Source organism: Pimephales promelas, chromosome 23 (assembly GCF_988280905.1).
Source record: "Pimephales promelas chromosome 23, fPimPro1.hap1.1, whole genome shotgun sequence".
In the NCBI taxonomy this organism is placed as follows: Eukaryota; Metazoa; Chordata; class Actinopteri; order Cypriniformes; family Leuciscidae; genus Pimephales; species Pimephales promelas.
This window is the reverse complement of record NC_142791.1, coordinates 18,806,479-18,831,992: the sequence shown is the minus strand read 5'-3', so window position 1 is coordinate 18,831,992 and position 25,514 is coordinate 18,806,479. Positions and strand designations below refer to the sequence as shown.

Sequence of the window (25,514 nt, the reverse complement as noted above, 5' to 3'; positions counted from 1 at the left end):
TCAAATTGATTAATTCAGGTGTGCTTGACCTCAGTAGTCATGGCAACAATAATCAGACACGCCTGAATTAATCAATTTGGCCAATAATGGCAGACAGGAAACAAGGGAGCTGGCTGAAGTTCAGGAAGTAGTGCAGCTGGGCATAAAGCCAATTCCAATCTACAAGTTTTGAGTTTTACAGAAATTCATTTCCTGCAGCAAAAAAAAAAAAAAAACAGTCCTGCGAGGAAAATCCTGTACAAAGATCTTCGGAGTAAAAGCCCAGCAGTTCCCCTCGTCTTCCTCTTCCCCTGTACCCTGGTGGATAGGACTTAAAAAAAGCTCCAAGCATTCCCTGAAGCTGTAGATCCGGCGAAACTCATCACGGTAGTCCGGAGAATTTTTTTTCCAGTTGACCACACCTTAAAATGTAAAGACAAAATACAGAAAAGATATAAGTGTGGAGATTCAAGTTTAAATGTCACATACCACAAATTTCAATCCAAGAAATGTACATTGAACAGAAAAAAACATCTTACAGTCTGGCCAGGCAAAGTGTGCTGCTTTCTGGAAAATTTCATTTGTGACCACATCCCTAAACCATCTGCATACCAGTGAAAGCGTCAAATATGCAGAATCACCAGTTGCTATTATTTCATGGGGAAGCTGTTGAAACAAAAAACATTGTTATTTATACTTGTATATAAATGTTGTTGAAAAAAATATAAACCTTGGTTCAGACAAACCTGATATATTGTTGTCATAACTGCATGCTCTGAATAAAATAATAAATAAAGAGATAAATATTCTCTTATAACGATAATATTAAAATAATGTCGCTCCAACACACATTAGCCGCTTTCCCCACTGTCGGGCCAGGGCTTTCAAGGGTCGGGCGGTGTTAATAGCCTTGGACCTGTATCACAGAGCACAAAATCACACTGTGTTTCCACCGTTAGGACAGAAGCTCTGCAGCGCTTCACTAAAGCCCTCCCTTAACATGCTTGTCTTGAACAATGACAAATAACTCTATTGTTTCACCAACAAATGGAAGTTTTACCAGAACACTATTCAAAGAAATTGCTTAATGAATGTATGTGCACAATAAATTACCTGAATCTCTCGGTCTGGATCTCCCCGAAGACATTGCCTTTATTAAGGTTGAGTGCCAAGAAAAACAAATGACAAGAGGTAGGCATGTATATTGGTAGATGTAGTACATAAACTAATGTTTAATGTAGGAACATGCAAACAGCTACATGCATTTGCAGAGTGAAGTTGTCCAGTATGAGAGCACACCACCACCTCCTGATCAGGGGCATGTCATCCTGATTTTTTTTAAATAATAATAATAAACAATTATGCATGTCTGTTTATTTAACGTGAAATATGTAATGAGGTAATGACATAACTCTGTAAAATCAAATCGGAGCCCCAAAGCCATGTACAGAGTGTACGGAGTGTACTGTGTACTGTACAGAGTGTACTGTACTGTTACAAGGGTATAACTTACAAGAATTAACTACAACAACAATTAAAATTTAACCTACCATCAGTATTTATCAACATGTTTAAAGTTCAGTCTTTACTACTGCACTTAAATGTGACTAATGTTTTAAGATCACTATGCATACTAACTTTTATACAGTATATTATATTAGGGTTGCAGCAGTATGACAGTTTCATGCTTAAAAGAGTTATATCTCACACATTTGATTATTTACAGTACTGTAATGTACTATTGCTCTATATCAAATCTTAAATCCCGAGATCAATTTTTTAGCCTATGCTATTTTCAGTAGTTGCCCAACTAAACACTATTTATTGCATCCTTTCCATCCACAGTTTACGGATGTAAACTGTGGATGGAAAGGATGCAATAAATAGTGTAAACTGTGTAAACTGTGATGAGCTTTGTATCTAGTCAAAAATAAAGCAAAAAGTCTCAAATTATGTTACTTTTATCACACAATTCAAACAGTAAATGCAGTTTTGAAAATCAAGGCTATGTGGTGTGACAGCAGAGGTGGGCAGAATATCCAAAAGCTGTACTAAAGTAAAAGGACTGATAGAAATAATTAAGTAATAATATTTATTGTTATTGGAGTAGGAGTAAAAAATGATGCAATGGCACAATATTTTTAAAAATATAATATATTTAAAAATGACTGACATTTGATTGAGCAGGACCATATACCATTAAACCACGATAATTTCTGAAACTGCTTTTGTACTGTGAAAAGCTCATACCACTGCAACCCTAAGAAGCACAAGTTTACAAGTCAGATTCAGGTGTAACTGCTGGCTTGTTCCTATTATCCATTTGGTTTTTGGTCTCCGTCTTTGAAAGAGATCCTTATAAAGCAATAAAGATATTACCAGATAGAACAGATTACTCTACATGGAGAGGATTATGCCAAACAAATATGTGATACTCTGTTTTTGTCAAGAAGTCTAACCTCTGTTTGAAGAAGCGGAAGTTGTCGATGTGGGATCTTGTCTTTTTGCTGTATGACAAAACATCTCCACTTTCAATGCAGGGCTCTCTCTAATGCAGGATTCAGCTCCAAACCTCTGTGCTACCGAGCTGCAGGTGCTTGCTCGTGCTGTACGCTCAGACCCACTACACAATCAACAATTATTCATAAAAAAAGGAGAAATTATTAATTCATTCAAAGTTTAACAATAAAGTAATTTATTGCTCTCGATTTAAAATAAACATAATTAACATAAATAAACATAGCTTTAAAAAAAACTAAACATATTGCTATTGTATTAGAGCAAGTTCTTCAAGATTCTTTATTCATGACATTTTTTTCAGAAGGAAACTATTCCAGATTTGATTCACGAACATCATGGTACATTTTTAAATATGTTTATATAAAACTACACAACCATTTTTACTCACCATTTGGAATCACAATCAACGTGGAGTGTCGTTCGTTCGTTAATGCTGCCACCGTTGCCTTTTATCGCAAACTGCCCCCTAGGGGGTCGGAGGAAAATGGCAAAGGCGGGAACAGGAAAATAGGGGCAGGGCGACACGGATAATTTATTTGAAGACCGTAATATTGCATCCTATTGTTTTTAATTGCATTTGGATAAGCGTAAACTGTACTCTGTGTGCGGGTGTTATTCGATCTTTTGAACAGCAGGAGGCGCTGTGTTCGAAAAATGAGGGGTCTGAGAATGCGGGACTCTCGGTGGGGGACTGTAGATGCAGGCTCCGAGTCTGCAGCTTCATAATATTACTGATTATCAGAGTACCCCAGAGTGCACTCTGGACGATGGGGTGGGGCGACACTTTTGGGTGGAGCGACCCTAATATTATGAAGCTGCAGACTCGGAGCCTGCATCTACAGTCCCCCACCGAGAGTCCCGCATTCTCAGACCCCTCATTTTTCGAACACAGCGCCTCCTGCTGTTCAAAAGATCGAATAACACCCGCACACAGAGTACAGTTTACGCTTATCCAAATGCAATTAAAAACAATAGGATGCAATATTACGGTCTTCAAATAAATTATCCAATAAATATTTGCGTTCCCTGCTTAATGCCTGTGCCAAAAAAACTCATTGTTACTGATGGAAGGGATACAATTACAGATTGAACTATCTTCTGAAAAATAGTCTATGTGATATTTTATTGCTACAATGTTTTGTTTTTTTATATATATATTTTTTATTCAAAATTCAAATTCCACTTTTTCTTTCAGTTCAACCTATAATGGTCTAATTAACATTACCATGCTAACATAACAAAATCTGTTTTTTGATATTTTGAATGCGAAGCAAAATAAATCAGAATAGACAAAACACCAATAATAAACAATTCAGTAGGCTACTTTATTTAATGATCACCTAAACATCATCTTACTGTAAAGAAAAAAGGAAGAACAAACTGTGTTCGTGACTTTACTTTTCGTCTTTAATTGCATTAAAAAAACTCATTTATAAGTCGCTTTGCATAATCATAAAATGATATGTTGCTGGAATCGGAAGGGGCAACTCCATCGATGTATGGTGTACTGGATACGATAGCACATGTCTTATGATCTTTCAAAAAGAAAGAAAAAAAATTCAAATTCATGTTGCACTGCTCTGACTGTAGAGTGTCCCTTGAGATGTTTTTGAACTTTGGACAACTTTGTGGGTTTGAGATTTATGGGGGCACAAAATGGGCAGTAAAAATAACTGCAGCATTTATGACATATAAAAAAGTCCGAGGTTAAAGGCTAACGTTAGCTATCAAAATATTTTCGGGGTAAAGAGGGCGAAAAAACATAACGGCTCAAATCTTGTTACAAACTACCTTTACAAATATTAAATGGACTATTCTTATGTTGTATCGATTAGCTAAATTAGTTTTATTAAAAAATAAATCAAACGAGCTATTACGATTCTCTAAATAAAATTGAAGACAGCCTAGTCACGTTTTGGCTTAGGTTCTGTTTATCTGATACAATTTGATAGTAGGCGCTGACTCGAAAAACGAGGGGTCTGAGAATGCGGGACTCTGGGTGCAGGGGGACTGTAGATGCAGGTCTCCGAGTCTGCAGCTTCATACTACTCATAATCAGGGCCGAGCGCGTGGCCCCCGACGACACGCCCACGGTTGTACAACAACAGTCACGTGACACCCTGAACGTTGCATAAATTAGGATGACAGTGCTAAGCGACGTTTTGTAACATCCATTAAACCCCCCAACCCGAAGCAGTTTAACAATGTTAACGGTTAGACCACTTTGACCGAGTCAGGCTTGTTTATCAGAGATGTTGTCATGGATCGCAGCTCTGCTGACGGGAATCCTCTCCGCGCATCTCGCGCAGCGCTTGTGTTTTCCATACTTCTGGAAAGACGCTTTGTATTTAATGAAAGTCATACGGTACGGAGCGCGTCTGGAGATCTACAAAAGATCCTCGCGAGTCGTGACGGTCGTAGACAGGTTTGTTCAACAAGCCCAGCGGATCCCTCAGAAAGCCTTTGTGGTTTATGAAGGTGTAACGTACACATATGGAGAGCTCGAGGCGCGCAGCAACAGGATCGCGCGCGTGTTCCAGGACGCGGTGAGGACGGGAGACACGGTGGCGCTCCTCATGAGCAACGAGCCCGACTTCATCGCGGTTTGGTTCGGCTTCTGCAAACTGGGCTGTGCCGTGGCGTTCCTCAACACCAACATCAAGACCAGATCACTGCTGCACTGCTTGAACTGCTGTGGAGCCAAACTACTGGTGGTCGGAGCAGGTAAACTCATTCTGACACTTTACAACTACACGACAATGCTCTCAAATGTGTAACTTATGTAAGCGAACGAAATTACTAGATCTCTTAACATTAACCCAGGGGAAAGACCATTAAAACATGTTTTTTTTTGTTTTTTTTTTTTTACCTAATGTATAAATATAAATGGGCAAACATAAACTGATGTTTGCCGATTTATATTTACAAAACACAAAACATGCTCGCAAATTAGCTAAAAATAAGCGATTTGCGATTTTAACTTGAAGAATAAATGATGACAGATTGACCTTTGACCCTTTAATCCTTGACCTATTACCCTGGTAACCTGTCTGCAGGTGCTGGGCTTTTCTGTTTGAGTAGGCTTTGCTCGAGCTGTGCATTATAAACATTCTTAGTGTTCAAATATTCACATTTGAATCTATTATAGCCTATCTTAAGTAATCGTAACAACAGTAACAGTTACATGCAACTAACCATAAACCAGCCTCTATTACTAACCCAATAGTAATGTAGTTTATTAGTTTATACATGTAGTTTATTATTATTACTCAGTACTTAAATGTATAATTACACTGAAACCTTATTATATTATTTAAAGGCATACAATGTATGAAGTGAAACAATAAAGGTATAAAGTTATCTATAAATGGGTAAGCATTTATCATTTATAATGTGTCGTCTTTATTCGTTTTTCAAACAGTACAAACTGAGTATTATGTTGACGTTTGGGTTTGTTTAATTTGTTATTTTTTTGCTCGATTGTATATTTTATATATTTTCTTTTATTTGCTTGCGTGTATATTTTGTTTGTTTCTTTCTTCGTTTAATAGTTTGAAACACAGATTTTCATTGATGGTGATTGTGCTTGCAGATCTTCTAGGCTCTCTGGAGGAGATTCTCCCAGGTCTGCGGGAGGGTGGTGTGTCCGTGTGGGGTTTGAGTGCAGCGAGCGCTCATCCTGATGTGCACAGTCTGCTGGATCAGATGGAGAGCGCTTCACATGAGCCCGTCCCAGCCGAGCGCCGCTCCGTTACCTGCCTCAAAACCCCTACGCTCTACATCTTTACCTCTGGCACTACCGGTATGTGATGACTTCAGGACATCTCTGTTCTCACATTTTGACTTGCCCTCTCGTAACTTCTGCATCATTGAGCTTGGACTACAAAATCGGAGCGAGAAATAATAATGGCGGATTGCTCGAAGTGTTGGACCGGTAGTCAATGTCCTTATTTGGCAGTTCTGCTGCAAATACGGTGATGCGATAGTTCAAAAAACGTCATAGAAAACAGAAAAATCTGAACAGGTTGAAAAATATGACCAAAACAGAATATAAATATATAAACGAAGCACCTCTTCAGGTGCTTCGTTTATATCTTTATATTCTGATTCTTTTCTGTACTTGTAAACACTCCAAATATACAACAAAATGCATTTAAGGGCTAAAAAAGTGGATTTTGCATGATATGTCCCCTTTTAAGATGTAACGAGTACATCAGGTGTTATGGGAAGTGTCCACAGTCCCCGGACAGAATTTTGAGATCGCAATAGATGTGACGGACTATAATGCGTTAAGAGCTCGCGTACTGGGGAGCTAAACCATTTTGTGCTTTGTATAAATTTAAAAATATATATTGCTGATTACTTACAATGTTTAATAGGGAGCCAATGCAGTGTTGACAGAACTGGGGCTAATATGGTCAAACTTCCTGGTTCTGGTAAGAACTCGAGTTGCTGCATTTTGAATCAGCTGTAGTTTGTTTATTAAGCGTGCAGGGCAACCACCCATTAGAGCATTACAATAACCTAGCCTTGATGTCATGAACGCATGAACTAATTGTCCAGTATTAATTTGTCATTGAGAGCATATGATGTAATTTAGAATGTATTTTTAAGATGGAAGAATGCGGTTTTACAGATACTGGACACGTGACTTTCAAATGAAAGATTTGTATCAAAGAGCACACCCAGGTAGAATCTAGTCATCCATTTTTTTTTAATATCAGCTATGCATTCTGTTAATTTTGTGAACTGGTAATTTTCTTCAGGGCGTGAAGAAATATAGAGCTTAGGATCACTAATACAATGCTTCCTAATTATATCTCCCAAGGGTAGCATGTACAGAGTGAACAGCAACGCTCCTAGTCCTGAGCCTTGTGGTATGCCATACTGAAGTTGTGATCGATAAGATATTTACTGCTACAACAATTTGATAACGGTCAGATAAGTATGATTTTAACCATGCTAATGCCAACATAAATTTCCAATCTATTTAAAAGAATGTTGTGGTCGATAGTATCAAATGCAGCTCTAAAATCGACTAACACTAATAGCAAGATACAACCACGATCGGATAATATAATCATTTGTGTGTATGGATCTGCACTTTAGATTCTGACTGGAAATAGTAGACCATCCGGGTATCTTAGGGACACTCATTTCAACATTCTACGATTTGGGACTTACTAATTCTATTTTCAAATACCATTTAGGATGGATAGTATGCGAATTGGGACGCACCATGGGACTACTGACTTGCGAAGATCCATGTTTTCATAGTGTGGATTATGTTGTTGTTACTGTCTCTTCTGCCTATAGGAGCCAGACTCTTCTGTATTGTCATGGCGTGTTTTGTGTTGCAGGGCTGCCCAAAGCTGCAGTCATCACACACTTGCAGTCTCTGAAAGCAGCAGCTGGGTTTTGGGCATACGGCGGGACAGGATGTGATGTCATCTACACGCCCCTCCCCCTGTATCATAGTGCAGCCTCGCTTGTAGGCATTGGAGGGACCATTGAATTGGGTAATTCTCTTAATCAAACCTTTTAATGAAAAAACTGTAGGGGATCACAAACCTTGATGCTTTCTTGATGTGGTAATTCCTGATGTTCATTTCATCTAATCCAAACACAGATTGGGTAAAATAATCTTTATGGCTTGCTCTTCAAGGGTCACCCAAAAATGATCATGTCATGTCATTCTAACCTGTATGCATTTCTTTCTAATGTGGAATACAAAAAAAGATATATAGAAAAATTTCAATCATTAAAAGATGGCGATCTCGGTTCAAACAGCCACCCGAACTTATTCCTGAATGAAAACGATTCTCCTGTGTCTAAGGCGCCGTCCACACTACTGCGTTTTCGTTTAAAAACGGAGAATTAAAACGAATACGATCTCCGTCCACACCAGCGTTTTATCTGCGTATTAGAAACGATCTCCGTCCACATTAAAACGACTGAAAACGCGGATCACGTTTCTGAAGTTTTCCTCAATCGTCTTGGAAACGTTGCCACAGTTCGTCTGGACTTAGGCCCCGTCCACACTACTGTGTTTTCGTTTAAAAAAAAAACTGAGACCTTTTGCTACGCTTGCGGTTTGCACCTCCCGTCCACACTAAAACGGGAAAAACGAAGACCTAAAACGGAGAAGTTTAGAAACGCTCCAGCTGCGTTTTGCGTTTTGAATCTCCAGAGGGCGTTTTAGTGTGAACGAGACAAAACGGAGAACTTCAGAAACGCTGACGCAGAGGCTGACGCTTGGCTCTATGATTGGGTGTTATCAGTCATGACGTATCCTTCCCTGATTCGCCATTCACTGTTTACACCGGCACGCGCATGCCCAGTGTTGGTGAATGGCAACCAACCATGTTCACTCGGCTCATCGTCAGCGAAAAACGCTTGGGTGTGAACACAAAAAACGCGTTGAAAAACGCTGACGAATAACGCGCGCTGATATTCGTCCCGGTGTGTACGGGTCTTAAGACTATTGCACAGTGTTTTACATATAAAAGAATAGCAAACCACAAATGTAACGAAATAAATTATATTGCGTGTGACCTCTGACATATATAGCAATTGTAAGTCGCTTTGGATAAAAGCATCAGCTAAATGAATAAATGTAATGCTTATAATAAATGAGTATATATGAATGATATATTGCATTTATCTTTATAAGTAAGATCCAAGGTCAATGACCACCAGAGCAGAAATGTCATCCGTGTTGTGTGTTTTAGATGTTCTCTTTTGGCTCGTTTCCACTGAGGGGTACGGTACGGTGCGGTACAGTACAGTACGGGTCGGGTCGGGTACACCATGATCAGGCTTGCGTTTCCACCGCCAACAGTACCCTTACTTGATAGGCGTGGTATGCTGGAAAGAAGCGATCAACGTCATTTTCGCGCGAAGAAAGCGACATAGTAAACAACAATCGATGACAGACAGCAGATCTTGTTCTTGCTTCGAGGCCTGTTTGTCACTAGAAACAAGCGCTGGCATTAGGCGTTTCCAAGAAGCCAACGCAAAGTCCGACTCAGGAGAATGATCCCGAGGACGCGAGTCCAGTAATTCTGCTAATGGAACAGCGCGTTCTTGAAAGCGGCACTGAGCTCTGCGACTCCGGTTATCTATGTATGTTTATTTTAGGCAACAATAAAACGAAATATGTTATAAAACACCACTCTGCTTCTTTTCAATACATTTTAAACATTCTAAAGCACATAAATGTGGTTCAGGCAACGCATAGATTATCACTGCATGTATGTAACGTTAATAACAAAACTAATTATAAAACAACCCTGCCTCTTTTCGTTTAAATTTAAAAATATTAAACATATTCCAGGCGATATCTAATGTAATGTATTGCATATCGCATTACAAATGTTGCAATAAACAACATTACAGATGATCTTGTAATAAAATAAATAAAAAATGACAAAACTATCTCTTTTTGTTGAATTTCAATTTTATCAATAATAGCCATTATAAAAGTATACGTAAAAGGTACAAAATACAGTAAAGCTTAAATAATATCAAGAAACAATTCAGTCAGTCAAATATACAAATTCAGCGCTCAAAGATAAACTTCACGTAGCCTTCTGCCAAAACTATTGGCCAGGAAACGAATTATAGATTCACGAGACCAAAGTTCACCTGTTAGGTTTATACAAGACGAACTATATCTCATGTTTAACCACTACAGAGACGTCCGAGTCAGCGGTAAACATCAGGATGACTAGCCGAGGAAAGGCTGTTCCAGGCGGGGGACACGAGCGCGAGCGTCCGGTGATCGCTTGGAATGGATCTCAGTCAAATTATCAAAAATCTATAAATAAACCACAGATTTGATCTTTAAAAAATTATTTTCTCGCCTGAAAAAGTCTTAAAACTACATTTCGTGACACAATAACAGTAGAATTTCAACTATATGCTTCTAATGCCCTTGTAGCACGCGCGAGTGACGATACTCTGTCCACCAATCAGCGTTCTGCAGTGAGTCTAGCTCCACCTTTTAGTACCCTTTCACTGTGCTAGGTACCCTAACGAAAGGGTACCCAAAAAGTGGAACGGTACAGTTCGGCTTTTTGGTACCATTCACAACTTTTGACAGTGGAAACGCAAATAATTGCGTACCGAACCGAACTGTACCGTACCGTACCACTCAGTGGAAACGAGCCATTTGAGTGTGTTTATTTGTTTTAATGCTATGTGCTGGTTCAGGCTGAAAATTAAGCTTTCTGTCTGCAGTTTTCCTATTATGCTCAAAGTATAGGTTTTACGCATGCGCTAGTGTATGGTACAGTGCACATGTGCGCAGTCCAATTTTTCTAAACAAGAATACTCTGTATGCTCAGCTTAAGTTTTTAAGCACATAGTTGCACAGTCAAACATATTGTGTCTGTGCTTTTGGCATTTAGGTGCGACCTGTGTCCTGAAGAAGAAGTTTTCAGCCTCTCAGTTCTGGAATGACTGCAGGAAACACAATGTCACCATATTCCAGTATATAGGAGAGCTTTGCCGATATCTGTGCAATCAGCCTGTGGTACAGTACCTCATTTCACTGTTTCCTCATGTAAATCTGTGTGGGTATATGCAGGATGTGGGTCATTCTCAGAAAATGCTGTCATTTTGCCTGATAATTTCAGCAAAATTGGTATTTATACACTTTTATTTAATGCATGTTTGGATAAATCGGTCATAAAAACATAAAAAATGTTTTTATTTCAACAACAAATTGGAGTAGAACTGATGTGATGAAAAACTTGATATAAAAATGTAAATGTCTGTATAAAACTCAGGTTTATTATATCTAAAAATATGTAGCAATTAAATTTTGACTTAATTTGAACCCTTTTATAGAAAGTTTAAATGTTTAATGGAAATTCTTTTGTGTTCCACTGAAGAAAGTAAGTTTTGGAAAATGACGTAACAATCCCTTTCCTGTGTGTTTTCTGAGCATGACTCAAATGCAGTCGTGTTGTTTTTGATGCTGTCTAGTTTTAGGTCGTTCATTTTGACATAATAAATGCTTGGTTTTAGATTGTGTAAATGAAAGCGCGTATTTTACATAATCTCATAACAACAAGAATCGCCGCGGTCCTGTTAGTTCCACATTAATGTCTTCATTATGTGTCATGCCTCATTACTGTAATTACGGATCCAGGACTTCAGAAGGGTACGTACGCAGAAGCCCACTGCAGAGTGTGTGTCTGGTCACGCAGACAAACTCTGCAAAGAATGTCTCCATGTGCTCTGCGAATCCATGAAAACTAACTTTTCGATTTGTGTGGGGTTGTGTAGCGTTCTCATGGCTAACTGACAGATGGGTCTTTTGTTAATGTTTTTCATTCACGGTTCAGCCAGCGTGTCCCAGAGTCTGTCAAAGATCTCTTTGTGTCTGTCCTCTAACGGCCCGGAGAGTCCGTACAGCGATGTGCTTGCTAAGCAAACGCACAACACATTACAGTGACAGGCACGTAAGACCAGAAGTACACATTCTGCAGCAGGAACATCCACATTAAGTGTGAGTTTTCCAAGTGGGACATGTCTCTGGTAAGAGCAGGAAATGTTGTTAGTCAGTCCATTGAGCTTTAACTGACAACACACACATCCACGAGGCTGTTGTGAATATGGAGTGGTTCTGCTGGTCTGATTGGCTCGCATTGTTCGCCCACACACGGTCTTTCTGAGAAATGCAGCACTGCAGGAAAAAAATCACTTGGACTTGCATTGAAGAATCCTATAGGTTGCATTGACATAATCAATCACCCAGATCACCCTAGCAGTGTGCTAGTGAACTCAAAACATGCATGGTCAAACACAATTCACATGTTCTTTTAAACTTTTTTTCCCCCATTAATTGCACGCTGGACTCAATCGTCAAGCATGCCACTTTGCTGGTTTCTCAGGGAATCCAAGGCATCTCTGTAGTCTGACTGAATACATTTTTTGCTAACTGCGATCTGTATATGTACATTTCTGAAATGCATGGACAGTTACCTCTGATAACAGATCACTCTAAATTGTAATGTGGACTCTGTATTCTGTAAAGCTGCTTTGAAATGATAAATATTGTGAAAAGCGCTATACAAATAAATCTGAATGGAATAGAATTGATTGTGAAAAGCTTCGTCTTGATGTGCTTTGTGTGTGTCTGTTAGGCAGAGAATGAGAAGGATCACAAGGTGCTCATGGGTGTTGGGAACGGTCTCCGGCAGGACGTTTGGAGAGAGTTCCTCCGACGTTTCGGGGAGATCCGCATGTGTGAGATCTACGGCTCCACTGAAGGAAACCTGTGCTTCATGAACCACCTCGGCAAGGTCGGAGCCGTTGGCCGCTCCAATTTCTTTTACAAGGTCAGTTCAGAAACTCTTCAATTCACCGTGGGCTTATGATTGTCAAGTTAAACGGGCAACAAAAAGATAAGCAACTCTTAGTAAATATTTAAACTAGATCTATAAGGTTGCGTCTCAACATCAAACATCGGATTGTGCCATAAGTCATTGCTTGCATCTCTTTGCTTTGATGTCAAAGACCCAAGGTCAATGACCACCAGAGCAGAAAAATGTCATCCGTGGTGTGTGTTTAAGATGTTCTCTTTGAGTGTGTTTATTTGTTTTAATGCTATGTGCTGGTTCAGGCTGCAAATTAAGCTTTCTGTCTGCAGTTTTTCCTAAATTAAGCTCAAAGTATAGGTATTACGCATGTGCTAGTGTATGGTACAGTACACATGTGCGCAGTCCAATTTTTCTAAACAAGAGTACTCTGTATGCTAAGCTTAAGTTTTTAAGCACATTGTTGCACAGTCAAACATATGAGACCGAACAAAAATTATTTACTGGAGATGCAACGAAAATAGACATGTTAATGAGTGCTTTTGTGAGGGGAAATTGAATGTCTAGTGCAGGGGTCTCAAACTCAAATTAACTGGGGATAGAGTCTGGGTCAGGCCGGGCCACATCAAGTATTAAAAAAAAAAAAAAGTGGATTTAAGTATTCCAAAAATGGAGCACAACTGATCCAATCTTCTCAATCTTTATTATTAAAGCTGTGGTATACGATGTTAAAAATCGGTCGAGATCGTAGGGAAGTTTAAAAAAACTCATTCCGCCCCTCCACACACACCCCCCTCCCCTCTGTGCTACCTGATCCCTGACGTATTTCACGTTTCAGTTCACGTCAACGCAAGATTAGCAACACATGAAATGTTCTAAACTCCCCACCACCATTATAATACTACTAGTATTGCTAAGGTTTTCAGTAATTGTTATTGCAGCACGCAGCGCATCTTGTTCAAATTCCGATCGGCTCGAACAGAAACCTCGAACAAGAAATATAATTACTTTGACCTGTGATAGGCGATGCTAAACGGCTAACATTCCAATACCGACCGGCAGCATGAGCAAGTTGTCAAACTGATAAAAAGCCATGTAACACGTCACACCATAAAAGAATAAACCAATGTTTACCTGCTCAACAAAAAGTCATCCGTGTCAGCGTCGTTTTCAGGCCCAGATCTCCCTGAAGCTTTCTCCAACGGTCAATGAAGGATGCTATATTTATCCTACTTAGAGTCCGGCGTTCTTCACATTTCTTTTTAATCTCTGATCTTTCCTCCACAGACTTTCTCTTTCGTCCAAACTTTACAGTAGGGGCAAGCAGGGGCCGCTTGCTGTTGTCGTTTATATTTATATTTTATCCATTGCTTTATCCATTGCTGATCTGACGCTACTAGCTAGCTACCATAGACAGTCTGTCAGCTGTTTGCTTGCACATGGAGGGGGGCGGGGGTGGGTGCGGTTGGGTTGGAGACGCGAGCGCCAGGCGGAGTTTCAAGTGGAGCTGGTGATTGGATGAGAGCAGTTGACCAATATAAGCTGTGCGGCCGCACAGCTTACATTGGTCAACTTTTCTGCGGCTGTACAGCCAAAAGAGTGAATGGATTTTTTCATTCTTTTTTCTATTCATATTGTTAGGATTGTACTATATAACCATAACCAGCATCTAAACGAGGATATTAATAATGAACAATCTTTGAAATCGTATACCCTAGCTTTAACGTTTCTTCTGAACTGTTCCTCTAAATTTGAACATTCCTTTCTGTACATGATTGGTTCTTCATGAGATGTCCTTCTGAAAGTTGAAGTTAATTTTACAAACTTTCTTTGTCTTTTTCTTATACACAACATCTTTGTGATGATAGTCATATTTGCTTTTTATTTTGTTTATACAACACTATTATATTGAATGTTTTTTTTTTTCAGAAAGGCACATTTCCTTTTATTACTGACAATATATAAAACAATTTCTGCTTTTGAAATACAAATAATTCTTTCTACACATGTATAGTGTCAAATTGTCAAACTGACTTTGCACATATCAAAGCAAACCTTCTTATCAACTTGTTGGACCAAGTTCATTACATGAACTAGTTCAAAGTTCAGTTCACAAATTTTAAAATGAACTAGTTCATAGTTCTTTTTTTCCATAAGTTGCTGCGAGCTTCTTTTTTATTATTAGGCTATTATTATTGCCACAGCCCATATACAACCACAGATAACAATCATTTAATCGACAGGCAAAGCACAGACATGTAAGATTTTCCCATCTTCACCGACCTCATAAAACCCTTATATGGCGCTTTTCCACTGCATAGTACGGTACGGTTCGGTTCGGTACGGCTCACTTGTGGTGCTTTTCCACTGCATGGTACGGTACAGTACGGTTCGCTTCAGGTCGCTTTAAATGGTACCTGGTCTGTTGAGGTTCCAAGCGTACCGTACCGGTACTAAAATGTGACGCTAAACACTGCAGATCACTGATTGGTCAGACAGAATCGTCACTACCAGCGTCACTACTAGCGTCATTGGATTTGCGACACGAGACACGAGACACTTTTTTAGCAGTATTTTTGTTTTGCTGCCATCAGCCTCATTTTAAACACATTTTTTCGTCTAGCAGTTAAAAACAACCAGATACCGAGAATCAGGAACACCATCCCCTCGATAGTCTCCATTGTTCCTGTGTTGTGGGTTTGAAAATGTGGCGCTTTTAAGATGATGTCATGGCAGTAGAGGCGCGCGCAAATAACGATCAGTCCCACACACTTTGAAGGGGTACTGCAGTGGAAACGCAAAGCGAGCCGAACTGTTCCGCGCCGAGTCGAAGCGTACTGGGCCGAACCGTACCGTACTATGCAGTGGAAAAGCGCCTTTAAATGATCTTCCGACGCCTCCTCGCTCCTCGGTTCACAGCCACTAGAATGAACGAGTTCACTGTAACGTTCATCAGGCAGTAATAGAGTAGGCTACGTTCAGTTCACGTTCGCCCAAAATATGAACGTGTTCTTGAACTATCGTTCATTGAACGCGTTCAGACACAACACATATTACAAGCTAAAAAATAATTATTCTCACATTGTTTTAGAGCAGAGGTATCCAACACGTCTCTCGCGAGCTATCAGTAGCTGTGGCCTGATTTGGTGGTGGTAGCTCACATATTTTGCACGCTCAAGTACGTTTCAAATGTAGGCGCGCATCAAGCGCCCAGCGCGCTCATAATTGAAGCGACGTGCTCATTTTTTCCAGGCGCAGTATATTTGTACTTCGTGGTTGTCTATGACAACCATTGACAACAAACCCACCGTAAGTTGTCACGAGACTATATATGGTAGCCCATAAGGGATAGAAATAATAATAATAAAAAAACGTGGCAAACGCAACGACGGGCAGCACTAACATTAAACTTTAATATCAAGTAGGGGGCCACAAAATATCATTTGGCCCGCGGGCCGCGAGTTTGAGACCTCTGGTCTAGTGTTATAGGTTGTCTGGCATCAGTTATCTGGGATTTTTGGATCCCTTTGATCAGCAAGGAGGTTTGTGAATTATTTATCTCAGGGGAGGGAGCGCCGTACATCAGTTAATGGAAAATCTGGATGCCGCTCAAGTAGCCTTTAATGGACCCGACTTGTAAGCCCATAACACTATTAAAGTGTGTATGTCAGGTTAAATTTGTAAGTATGATTAACACAAAATAGTTTGGGGAAAAACACCTTTGTCAAGTTGATGTATTGTTTTGTATGTTTTTCAATACCTAAAGGCAGAATATAAGATGAAAAAGTTCGTTATTTTCAGTCCTCACTTGAAACTGCTCCTCCGCCCAAACGAATCGCTTGACGTCATAAGAGGGAGACGTCTCCCCAGGTCGCTGAGAGTGAGTCAGTGACCTGTGTTGGTAATTGTACGAATGACAGAGTGAGAGAATTATTTGATTAGGACATTTATTTATTTAGTTATATAAGTTAGGTAGTTAGTTAGGTGTACGCAGGAAACAGGTTTGCCAACCGCAATTAAACCCTGAAGAAGAAGAAGAAATGTATATGCAGGTGTATTATCACGATGGTGAATTACTGCGTTTGTGCTGGGTGCAAAAACACCATTAAAACCAGTCACAGACACCACTTTTTGATGACAGCCGCGAGACTAGAAAGATCTCAGAATATCAGCAGTGAACTCCGTCTCCGATCGGCACGCAGGGATAAAAATAAATAAATTAAATGCACTTCGGCAAACCTGACTGTGGCGAGGGGGCGTGATTTTTGCAAAGTCTGTAGCGGGAGAGAAAGGACTGAGCCGTGTGGTGAGTAAGTAGGTCAAGTGCAGATGATGCACACCTGTGTTTGATTGCAGTAATTTTCCGTGGAGAGACCATCGTATATAACCGGCGAATGAGAGAGAGAGAGAGAGAGAGAGAAAGAGAGAGAGAGAGTTGGACTGGGACTTCGCACGCGGCTACTGCAACCGAGACTGAGAAGCAAGTCTTGATCGCGTGTTTTGTTTATAGTGGCGAATGCGCTACTGTGCGCCTCGTTTCTTTTTTTTTTCTGAATAAACGCGAGTCCCAGTCACACCGACCCTGTCTTCTTTCCACACACACTGAACCTCTTCACACTGACCTTTTCTGATAGGCTACCGCGCATCTCTACCGCGTATCTAACAGTAGTTCCGCATTAATTAATTTGCACGCAAGTTTTATTTATTTCAACCCTGTGTGTATATTCATGCACCGAACCGTGATGCCCATACGTTTCGGTTCAATACGAATACATGTACCGTTCCACCTCTAAGTTATGCCTATACTTACCAAGACACCTGACCAACTCTCCACTGGTTCTCTTCACACCAGATATTTATGTTTCTTCGATAGGAATTATTTAAATTTCTGTTTGGTTCCTCATCTGTCTCACGGCTGGGAGGCTCAAAATTGTAAGGCTGTGGGCCATCGTAGGTTTGAGGGAGATTTTAGATCTCCTCAGACTCAAAACTCTCCATACTTGAATAGAACGTTTTTGTCACATCTCTTTAAGGTAGGAAATAAAGGAGGTGATTGAAAGGAGAGAGAAAAAAAATCAGGGAATGGCATGCTATTGAGATGTGGAATGTTTTAAAACATTTGGCTGAAAACAGTTCCCTTTCGAAAGGGAACTCAACACCGCGTTGATGACGCATTGGGGAACGCCTCAGGCATGACAGGTGTCTGAAATCATAATCAAATCAAGGCAATCACATTGACCGTCGACAGCCCGTGAATCACTAGCGCGAATGATTAACGTGCAACCTGCTAGTATATAAGGGCACCTTGCAAACATGACAGACCATCTTATCGTCTTCAGGGACTGTTTGTCTGAATCGCTAGTCAGGTAAGAAATGAAACGTACAGAGAAGGCTAAGACTTTTCAGTCTTCACTCCGGGTGATGCACATGATCTGTGCGTTTTTGTCTGGGAGAAGAGCAAGCACGGGAGGTTCTCGAGGGAGCACTCTGTGCAAACTGTGAGTGTTTTTCCTTGAAAACACTCCACTCTCGTCTGGCCCTCTTCTCGAGTGAAGAGTGCTCATCATCTGGATCTCGTGGTTCAGGTCCCGCTCGCGCTTAGGCAGAGCGCCAACTCGCATCTTGGGGCTCCCAGATGGAGCTCGTCGATCACTTTGAGAGGGCTGTAAACCTCTCAGATGACTCGACGACTGATGAGGGCAAGTTGCAGGTTAATGAGGAAGCTTTTTCTCCTAATGTTCCTGCAGCTAGTGCTCTTTAGGTGGCGCAGGGGATGGTGGAGGAGGTTTTTGATCAGGTAAATACTGAACCTTCTCGGCCACCCTGCCCCATGTATGCAGAGCTGCTGGATGTTGTGGATAGCGCTGCCTGCTCGCGGGGCTCGATGATCGGTTTCTCCCTGGCCATAGTCCACCAGCTCAGGTGAGACTTCCATTCCTTCCTGGCCTGCACACTGAGGTCGAGAAGGCATGGAAGAGCCCATACTCTGCTCGTATCTACCAACATCAGCGGGCCCATTGACGAGACCTCCAACCCTGCCATCCAAACCGCATAAAACAACAACTCGTTTGAATGGCAGGGCATACACTGCAGCAGGTCAGGCTGGTGCTGCCCTGCACACCATGGTGGTGCTGCAGGTGTACCAGGCCCCTCCGTGTCGGAGCAGGGTGCCGAGAAGAAGGATTTGAGGGAGGTTATACAGCGCAAACGCACACAGCATCGGTGATGGATGACCTCCCCAGAGGGCCATTAATTTGGCCCTCTCCTCTTAAAACCGACTGCCCAGCATGATAACACCGGGCCTGGGGATGGGCCTATGATGAGAACGATGTTCTGATGGCCCGCCTAGGCTTGGGTTAGTGAGAACGCCTCTTCCAGGCTTGTAAAGTGGTGGACCCCAGGTTCATATTGAACTGTCTGGCAAGTTTTCACTCTGCACGCCGCAGGTGAGCTGTTTAGTCCATTAAGAGGGCTTTTATATATATATATATGTGTGTGTGTGTGTGTGTGTGTGTGTGTGTGTGTGTGTGTGTGTGTGTGTGTGTAATGGCCAGTTGGCTGTTAGCCACCTCAGGGTAGAGTAGTTGGTCTCTCTCTCATAGAATTAATTGAAGTTTGACTAACGCTAGAGCTTCAGATCGATCTTATGTCCAGCCCAGTAGTCGGGTCCATCTGACTCTGTCTTGGGTACATCGCCCCCTTGAGCTCTGTCTTGGGTTTTCAGTGGGCTGAGCAATTCTGCAGCCCTTGTACAGAATTATAATAACTATTTTTTCGCGAGGCTGTGGCCTCGTGAGGGTCGCCTCTGTAGCTGGCCTAGGCTGTGCCAGGGATTGTGAGGCACTGTACTAAATAATGCATTTCCGCCTCTGACACTTCACTTAACATGTATTTAGGTTTCTGTGTCCCTGTATGACAGCCTCCTCCCTTGGGAGTCGTTAGGCCAAGGCCCACCCTCTTCTCTGCATTCTGAGGTAAGATGAATGTAGCATGGTGCAGAGGTATGATTTATAAAGATCCTGGGGTAGGCATCAAATAGGCCTCCTGGTACAACGTGTCTTTATTGAGACTGGAGAGACTTGCTCTGTCTGAGACTGGCTCTGTCTGCCCGACCCTGCCGTGCAGAACTAGCATACTTATCCTGGCCACCAGTATAGGCTTCACTTACCTCGCTGAGCTACTGCTCGAGCGTCGGTTGTAGGGCCGCTTCCCTAGTGTTGGGCACAGATTTATTTCCGTCACCCCTAGAGCCGCTGACAGGCCCACACCCTGGTAAACCACAGGTATTGTTATCAGGTAACAATAATTAGTTGCTATCAGGTAGTAGGCCCCTCAGGCCTCCCTGAAGGCGATTTCCCACTTAGGATGGTTATCAGGTAGTAGGCCTCACCAGGCCTCCCTGAAGTTTAATACCCAGATACTATGGATTCCAGGTAGAAGGCCTCACCTGGCCTCCCTGAAGCAGAATTCCCACATACTGTGGTGATCAGGTCGAAGGCCTCACCAGGCCTCCCTGAAGGTGAGCTCCCACATTCCCTGTGGTCATCGGGTAGTAGGCCTCACAGGCCTCCCTGAAGGTGAGCTCCCCACATTTCCTGTGGTTATCAGGTAGTAGATCTCACCAGGCCTCCCTGAGGGTGAGTTCCCCACGTACTATTGTTATCAGGTAGTAGGCCCCTACAGGCCTCCCTCAAAGAAAGCTGACCACATGCTGTGATTTTCAGGTAGTAGGCCCCTCCAGGCCTCCCTGAAGGTGAGCTCCCACATTCACTGTGGTTATCAGGGTGCAGGCCTCACCAGGCCTCCCTGAGGGTGAGTTCCCCACGTACTTCACTATCAGGCAGTAGGCCCCTTCAGGCCTCCCTGAAGGAAAACTGACCACACACTGTGGCTTCAGGTAGTAGGCTTCACCAGGCCTCCCTGTGAGTGGTTTCCTAGCGGTGCTGGGTTGAGGAAGCTAGTGGCCTCTTGCTATCAGTTCAGCTGGTCTTAGCAGGCAGCTGCTGAAGGCGAGCTTGCGCCTTGGCTCATCTAAAGTGTTCATTCTCTTCTACTGGTTCCCTATTGAAACCTCTTTTTCTTGCCTACAGCCTGGTTTTGCCTACCAGGTGGACCATGTGCTCCCCTCATCGAGGGTCACTATCAGCACGCATTCTCTTGTGTTTTGAAACAATTTATCTAGGTTAAAGTTAGAGCGAGCTGCCATGACAGAAGGATAAGTCCTTTTCATGTTTAACGAATCAAATCATGCATTTTACATGGTGCAAAGAACTGCAAAGTAAAGTAAGCGCTGCACCAGTTTGAAAAAGGTAACATAACGAGCGTAACGAGAGAGAGATGTTGCTGCGTCTGTATATTAACATTTCTAATTGTTTAATTAAGCCCTTGAAGGTCCCCTTAAAATGCCTGGCTTGCCTGCCCTATTGCGGCGCCTGTGCATACAGGTACAACACTGTTGTCCAAAAAAATTGGTGAAGGGGGCCTTTGAGACATCCTTGCCCAGGGCACATCATCAGCATAATCCATCCCTGCGCATAGTGCGTAAAAATCGGCAACGCTCCGCTGATTCCACTGACATTGTGATGGTGATTGTGACGGTGGCTAGCGGCGCCGGTGGGCTGTAGTATTCACAGGCCGGCTCAAGTATCACTGCTATCATGGTTAGTTGTGCTAGCGCCATCTTCACTTGAAGCAGCAGAAATGTTGTTTGCATTAACAGTGTTTGCATTTTTAAAAAAGCTGGAGATTGTTGGTAGCTTTTGTAGTAATTGAGCTTTCTTGCTTCTTTGTACTTTTTGTGCTTTCTTTTCATTGATCCACTTGGTTGTGGTTTTAAACTCATTTTTGTTTTGGTTTCAGTCTTCTACACGTGACTTTTATATTACGCAATCGCAATGCTTTTTACTCGCCTCTAGATGTCCTTCTCAACAGCGCAGCAATACATTAAAATTATTTATTTGATTTATTAACTAGTTAATACTTTACAACTGAAAAAAACACACATTATTTCTCAATATTTAACACAATTTTACTGAAAATAAAAATAAAATAAGAATAATTATTTGAAAAGAATAGACAGTAACTTTTACAAGGTCCCCTGCTGGCCCGTGCATTAATCCGTGCCTGACTATGCGCCTCTTACACTGACCTACGCTTTATAATAAATACAGATACAAACAGGGCTAAGATTTAATACACCTGTGGCAATGGGTCTGCAATGGGAATTCAGGAATTAAGTGGTTTTGTCCTTATAGTGTGTGTATGTGTATATAAATGGCAACGCAATATACCAGAACCAGATAAACAACACTATTTGTACCCTAGAGGAAATGGCAGTACCACTGACATTCATCACAGTGAAAAGAGGCTCCTTGTCTGTGAGGCTCTAAATAAATAGTGATTGAAGTTTACATATAATTGTTATAATTGTAATTATAATTATTACCTCATCTTTATTAGAGAAATCTTTTTGTATGCATATGCAATCAAGATGTTTAAATCTGTTTTTAGGATCATCAAGTTCAAATTATTGTAGTTAATATGTCAAATAAATAATAATATTATTGCATCAATATTGTGCATGTGTTGTACATTGTCTTTTAAATTAAACCGTGTGTTATCATAAATATCGGTTGACCACTAATTATAATCAATGAAGATAACTACATATCAAGCTCATTAGATTTAATTAGGAGGAAATAATTAATAAACATATATCTTAGAAATGTTTTTAAAGATACAAGATCTGCATAGATTATAGTCCTTAAATTTGAAATATTTTTCAGCGTTCATGCTGAAGGTAGTGTTTGTTCATATCAGTCTTATCTGTTTGAATGATGATGTCATCCAGCTGATATTTCTCCATAGGATCATGCTGTCTGTAACGCAGAGTGTTCTGATTGTTTTTGCAGTTGATTTTTAAGTATGATCTGGTGAAGTATGATCTGATCAGAGATGAGCCTGTGAGAGACCACAATGGATTCTGCCAGCATGTTCAGAAAGGTGAGTGCATCAGAAACGTTCGAAGAAAGATTCAGCCCAGCCAGTGTAATTTACTGACAAAACATTATTTTAGCGTTTTACACCTTTGGTTTGGAAGTCTGCACAAGCTTTAAACTGAAGCTTGAACTTTAACTATGACAAGATCATTTTGACCCGAGCCTACTGCTGGTAAATCTTAAGACCAAACTTGCCAAACCTGTCCCAAACTCGAAAGTGCTTTCTCACAACACATAACCTTTCACAATATACTGTATTTCAGGATTGCATGCAAAAATTAAGAAGAAAAAAACAACAACCCCAGCTTCATCATGACAGGAACTGCCTCAGCACACGAACAAAAGAGAAAAACACATATTTGCCTGCAGTATTAATCTTTCCTGGGTTACCAACAGGTGTAATTTAACAGTCACATAAATCTCTCTTGGAACTTGTCTTCAAAACAGAGTTTGCAGAAATTATTGTCAACTGTTCACACAGACTTTTCCTCATCAATGTGAAGTAATGAAGAGTTGTGAAGGAAGAGAACTGCATTGAAAGCTGATGGTTTCAGTCGCTTTGGATAAAATCTGTAAAAACGCCTGCTAAATGAGTAAAGAGAGGTCCAGTGTTGTTCTGATAATTTGCAGAACACTGGTAAATGTGAACACACCTTAATGTCTTTACAAATCGTGTCCATTCAATTGAATTTGCCCCAACGGAGTCCAGTCTACGTGTAGAAACATATCAGGGCCCGTATCCCTAAAGATTCTGAGAATCCTCTCAGAGAGCTCCTAACTTAATCTAAAAATTCCTTGCAGGAGTTTTAGCTTAGAAGTGATTCCAGAACATTTTCAGTGAACTCTGAGCAAGGAATGGATGGAAAATCCTATATTAGTGAGGAGGTGTGGTTGACCCCGTTGCTAGGTATAATAGTCATCATTTCAAAAGCCGTGATTGGTTGATCCTACGAGGTTGATGAAAATGAACTTTTGGTGATAATGAGCAAAGGATGTACCCTCAAATAAATAAACATAATTATACAGTCTAATCTTATGCAGACTGTAATTGTAAATAATATGTCATATTCAAGAAAATATCTGAAAAATGAATAGTAAGCTGTAGGGTGTCACGGGGTAGGTGCAGGCAGACGATCAGGCAGAGTCCAAAAAGCTCCAATACAAAAGGTTTTAATAATAAATAACAGGATACAGGCAGGCGGAACACAGGGTAACATTAACATAACAACAACAACCACAGACTGAAGGAGGGAGAACTAAATACACAGGGGAATCAGGACTAAATGAGGTGAAGACAGGTGAAACAGATGAACAGGACGCTGAACGGGAGGCTGATGAGGGAGTGAGTTCAGGTGTGCAGACGAGAGGATCATGGGAAGTGTAGTGCTGGAGACGCAGACAGGATGGTGCAGACGAAGGACTGTGACAGAACTCCCCCCTCCCGGGAGGCGTGACCTCACGCCGCATAACAGAGGAAGGAGGGGGGACGAACTGGGGGCGGGGCGTGGCCAGGGCGGAGCAGGCTGAGGGCGTGGCCAGGGCGGAGCAGGCTGAGGGCGTCCCCAGGGCGGAGCAGGCTGAGGGCGAGACCAGGGCGAGCAGGCTGAGGGCGAGACCAGGGCGGAGCAGGCTGAGGGCGAGACCAGGGCGGAGCAGGCTGAGGGCGAGACCAGGGCGGAGCCGATGGAGGGAGGACCCCTGGTGGAGCCGATGGAATGGAAGAGCAGATGGGAGAGGAGACCAGGGTGAAGCTGAGGAACAGATGACATATGGTGCTGAGGAGGGACCGAGGGACCATGGTGACACCGCAGGCTCAGGTGACGGAAGTGACGACAGGGGCACAGAGGGACACGGTGAGGTCAGAGGGAGTGAGGGCTGACGGGTGACTGGAAGGAGTGAGGAATCCAACTGAACCGGGGGGGTGACATGACGGAGCTGAAGGGCAGGAGAGAAGATGGAGGACAGATGAGAGGAGGCGGGAGAGGGAGGCTGGGTGGGATCCTGGTCTCTGGCGCCGGCTGGACGGTCTCTGGCGCCGGCTGGACGGTCTCTGGCGCCGGCTGGACGGTCTCTGGCGCCGGCTGGACGGTCTCTGGCGCCGGCTGGACGGTCTCTGGCGCCGGCTGGACGGTCTCTGGCGCCGGCTGGACGGTCTCTGGCGCCGGCTGGACGGTCTCTGGCGCCGGCTGGACGGTCTCTGGCGCCGGCTGGACGGTCTCTGGCGCCGGCTGGACGGTCTCTGGCGCCGGCTGGACGGTCTCTGGCGCCGGCTGGACGGTCCCTGGGGTTGGCTGGACGGTCTCTGGGGCGGGCTGAACGGTTTGGACGGGGCTGGTTGGAACCAGCAGTGTAGGGCATACAGTCTCTGGAGGGCTGGACGGAACCAGCAGTGAAGAGCACACAGTCTCTGGAGGGCTGGACGGAACCAGCAGCGAAGAGCATACAGTCTCTGGAGGGCTGGACGGAACCAGCAGTGAAGAGCATACAGACTCTGGAGGGCTGGACGGAACCAGCAGTGAAGAGCATACAGTCTCTGGAGGGCTGGACGGAACCAGCGAAGAAGAGAGCTCGGGCTCTGAGAGGCTAGACGGAACTAGCGGAGAGGGGATGATGGCAGGTGTGGTGATGATGGTGGGTGTGTGTGGTTGAGTGGTGCTGTCATCTTCAGCCTCACCAACGGTGAAGGCTG

The 25,514-nt window shown here is 42.4% G+C and overlaps 1 protein-coding gene and 1 long non-coding RNA gene across 5 annotated transcripts in view; one reads left to right on the top strand and one right to left on the bottom strand.

The window, feature by feature from the left end:
* On the bottom strand, nucleotides 1-3,019 carry LOC148969440 (uncharacterized). Of its 4 annotated transcripts, none has more exons than XR_016149616.1 (4): nucleotides 2,888-3,019; nucleotides 2,439-2,602; nucleotides 519-1,129; nucleotides 1-401 (listed from the first exon to the last, which is right to left on the bottom strand). It is a non-coding gene; the product is annotated as an uncharacterized LOC148969440 (long non-coding RNA). The 4 variants fall into 4 exon arrangements; XR_016149615.1 differs by lacking the exon at nucleotides 2,888-3,019 and having other exon boundaries at nucleotides 2-401; nucleotides 519-645; nucleotides 726-1,129; nucleotides 2,439-2,849; XR_016149617.1 differs by lacking the exon at nucleotides 2,888-3,019 and having other exon boundaries at nucleotides 2-401; nucleotides 519-895; nucleotides 1,093-1,129; nucleotides 2,439-2,849.
* A 1,600-nt stretch (nucleotides 3,020-4,619) lies between these two features.
* Nucleotides 4,620-25,514, top strand: part of slc27a6 (solute carrier family 27 member 6) — a 42,994-nt gene continuing 22,099 nt past the window's right edge. The window contains exons 1-6 of the mRNA XM_039663758.2: nucleotides 4,620-5,223; nucleotides 6,092-6,301; nucleotides 7,860-8,018; nucleotides 10,911-11,035; nucleotides 12,654-12,848; nucleotides 22,739-22,829. Coding sequence (XP_039519692.1) covers nucleotides 4,752-5,223; nucleotides 6,092-6,301; nucleotides 7,860-8,018; nucleotides 10,911-11,035; nucleotides 12,654-12,848; nucleotides 22,739-22,829 — 1,252 coding nt within the window. The 5' untranslated portion in view covers nucleotides 4,620-4,751. The remainder of the gene's footprint in view (nucleotides 5,224-6,091; nucleotides 6,302-7,859; nucleotides 8,019-10,910; nucleotides 11,036-12,653; nucleotides 12,849-22,738; nucleotides 22,830-25,514) is intronic.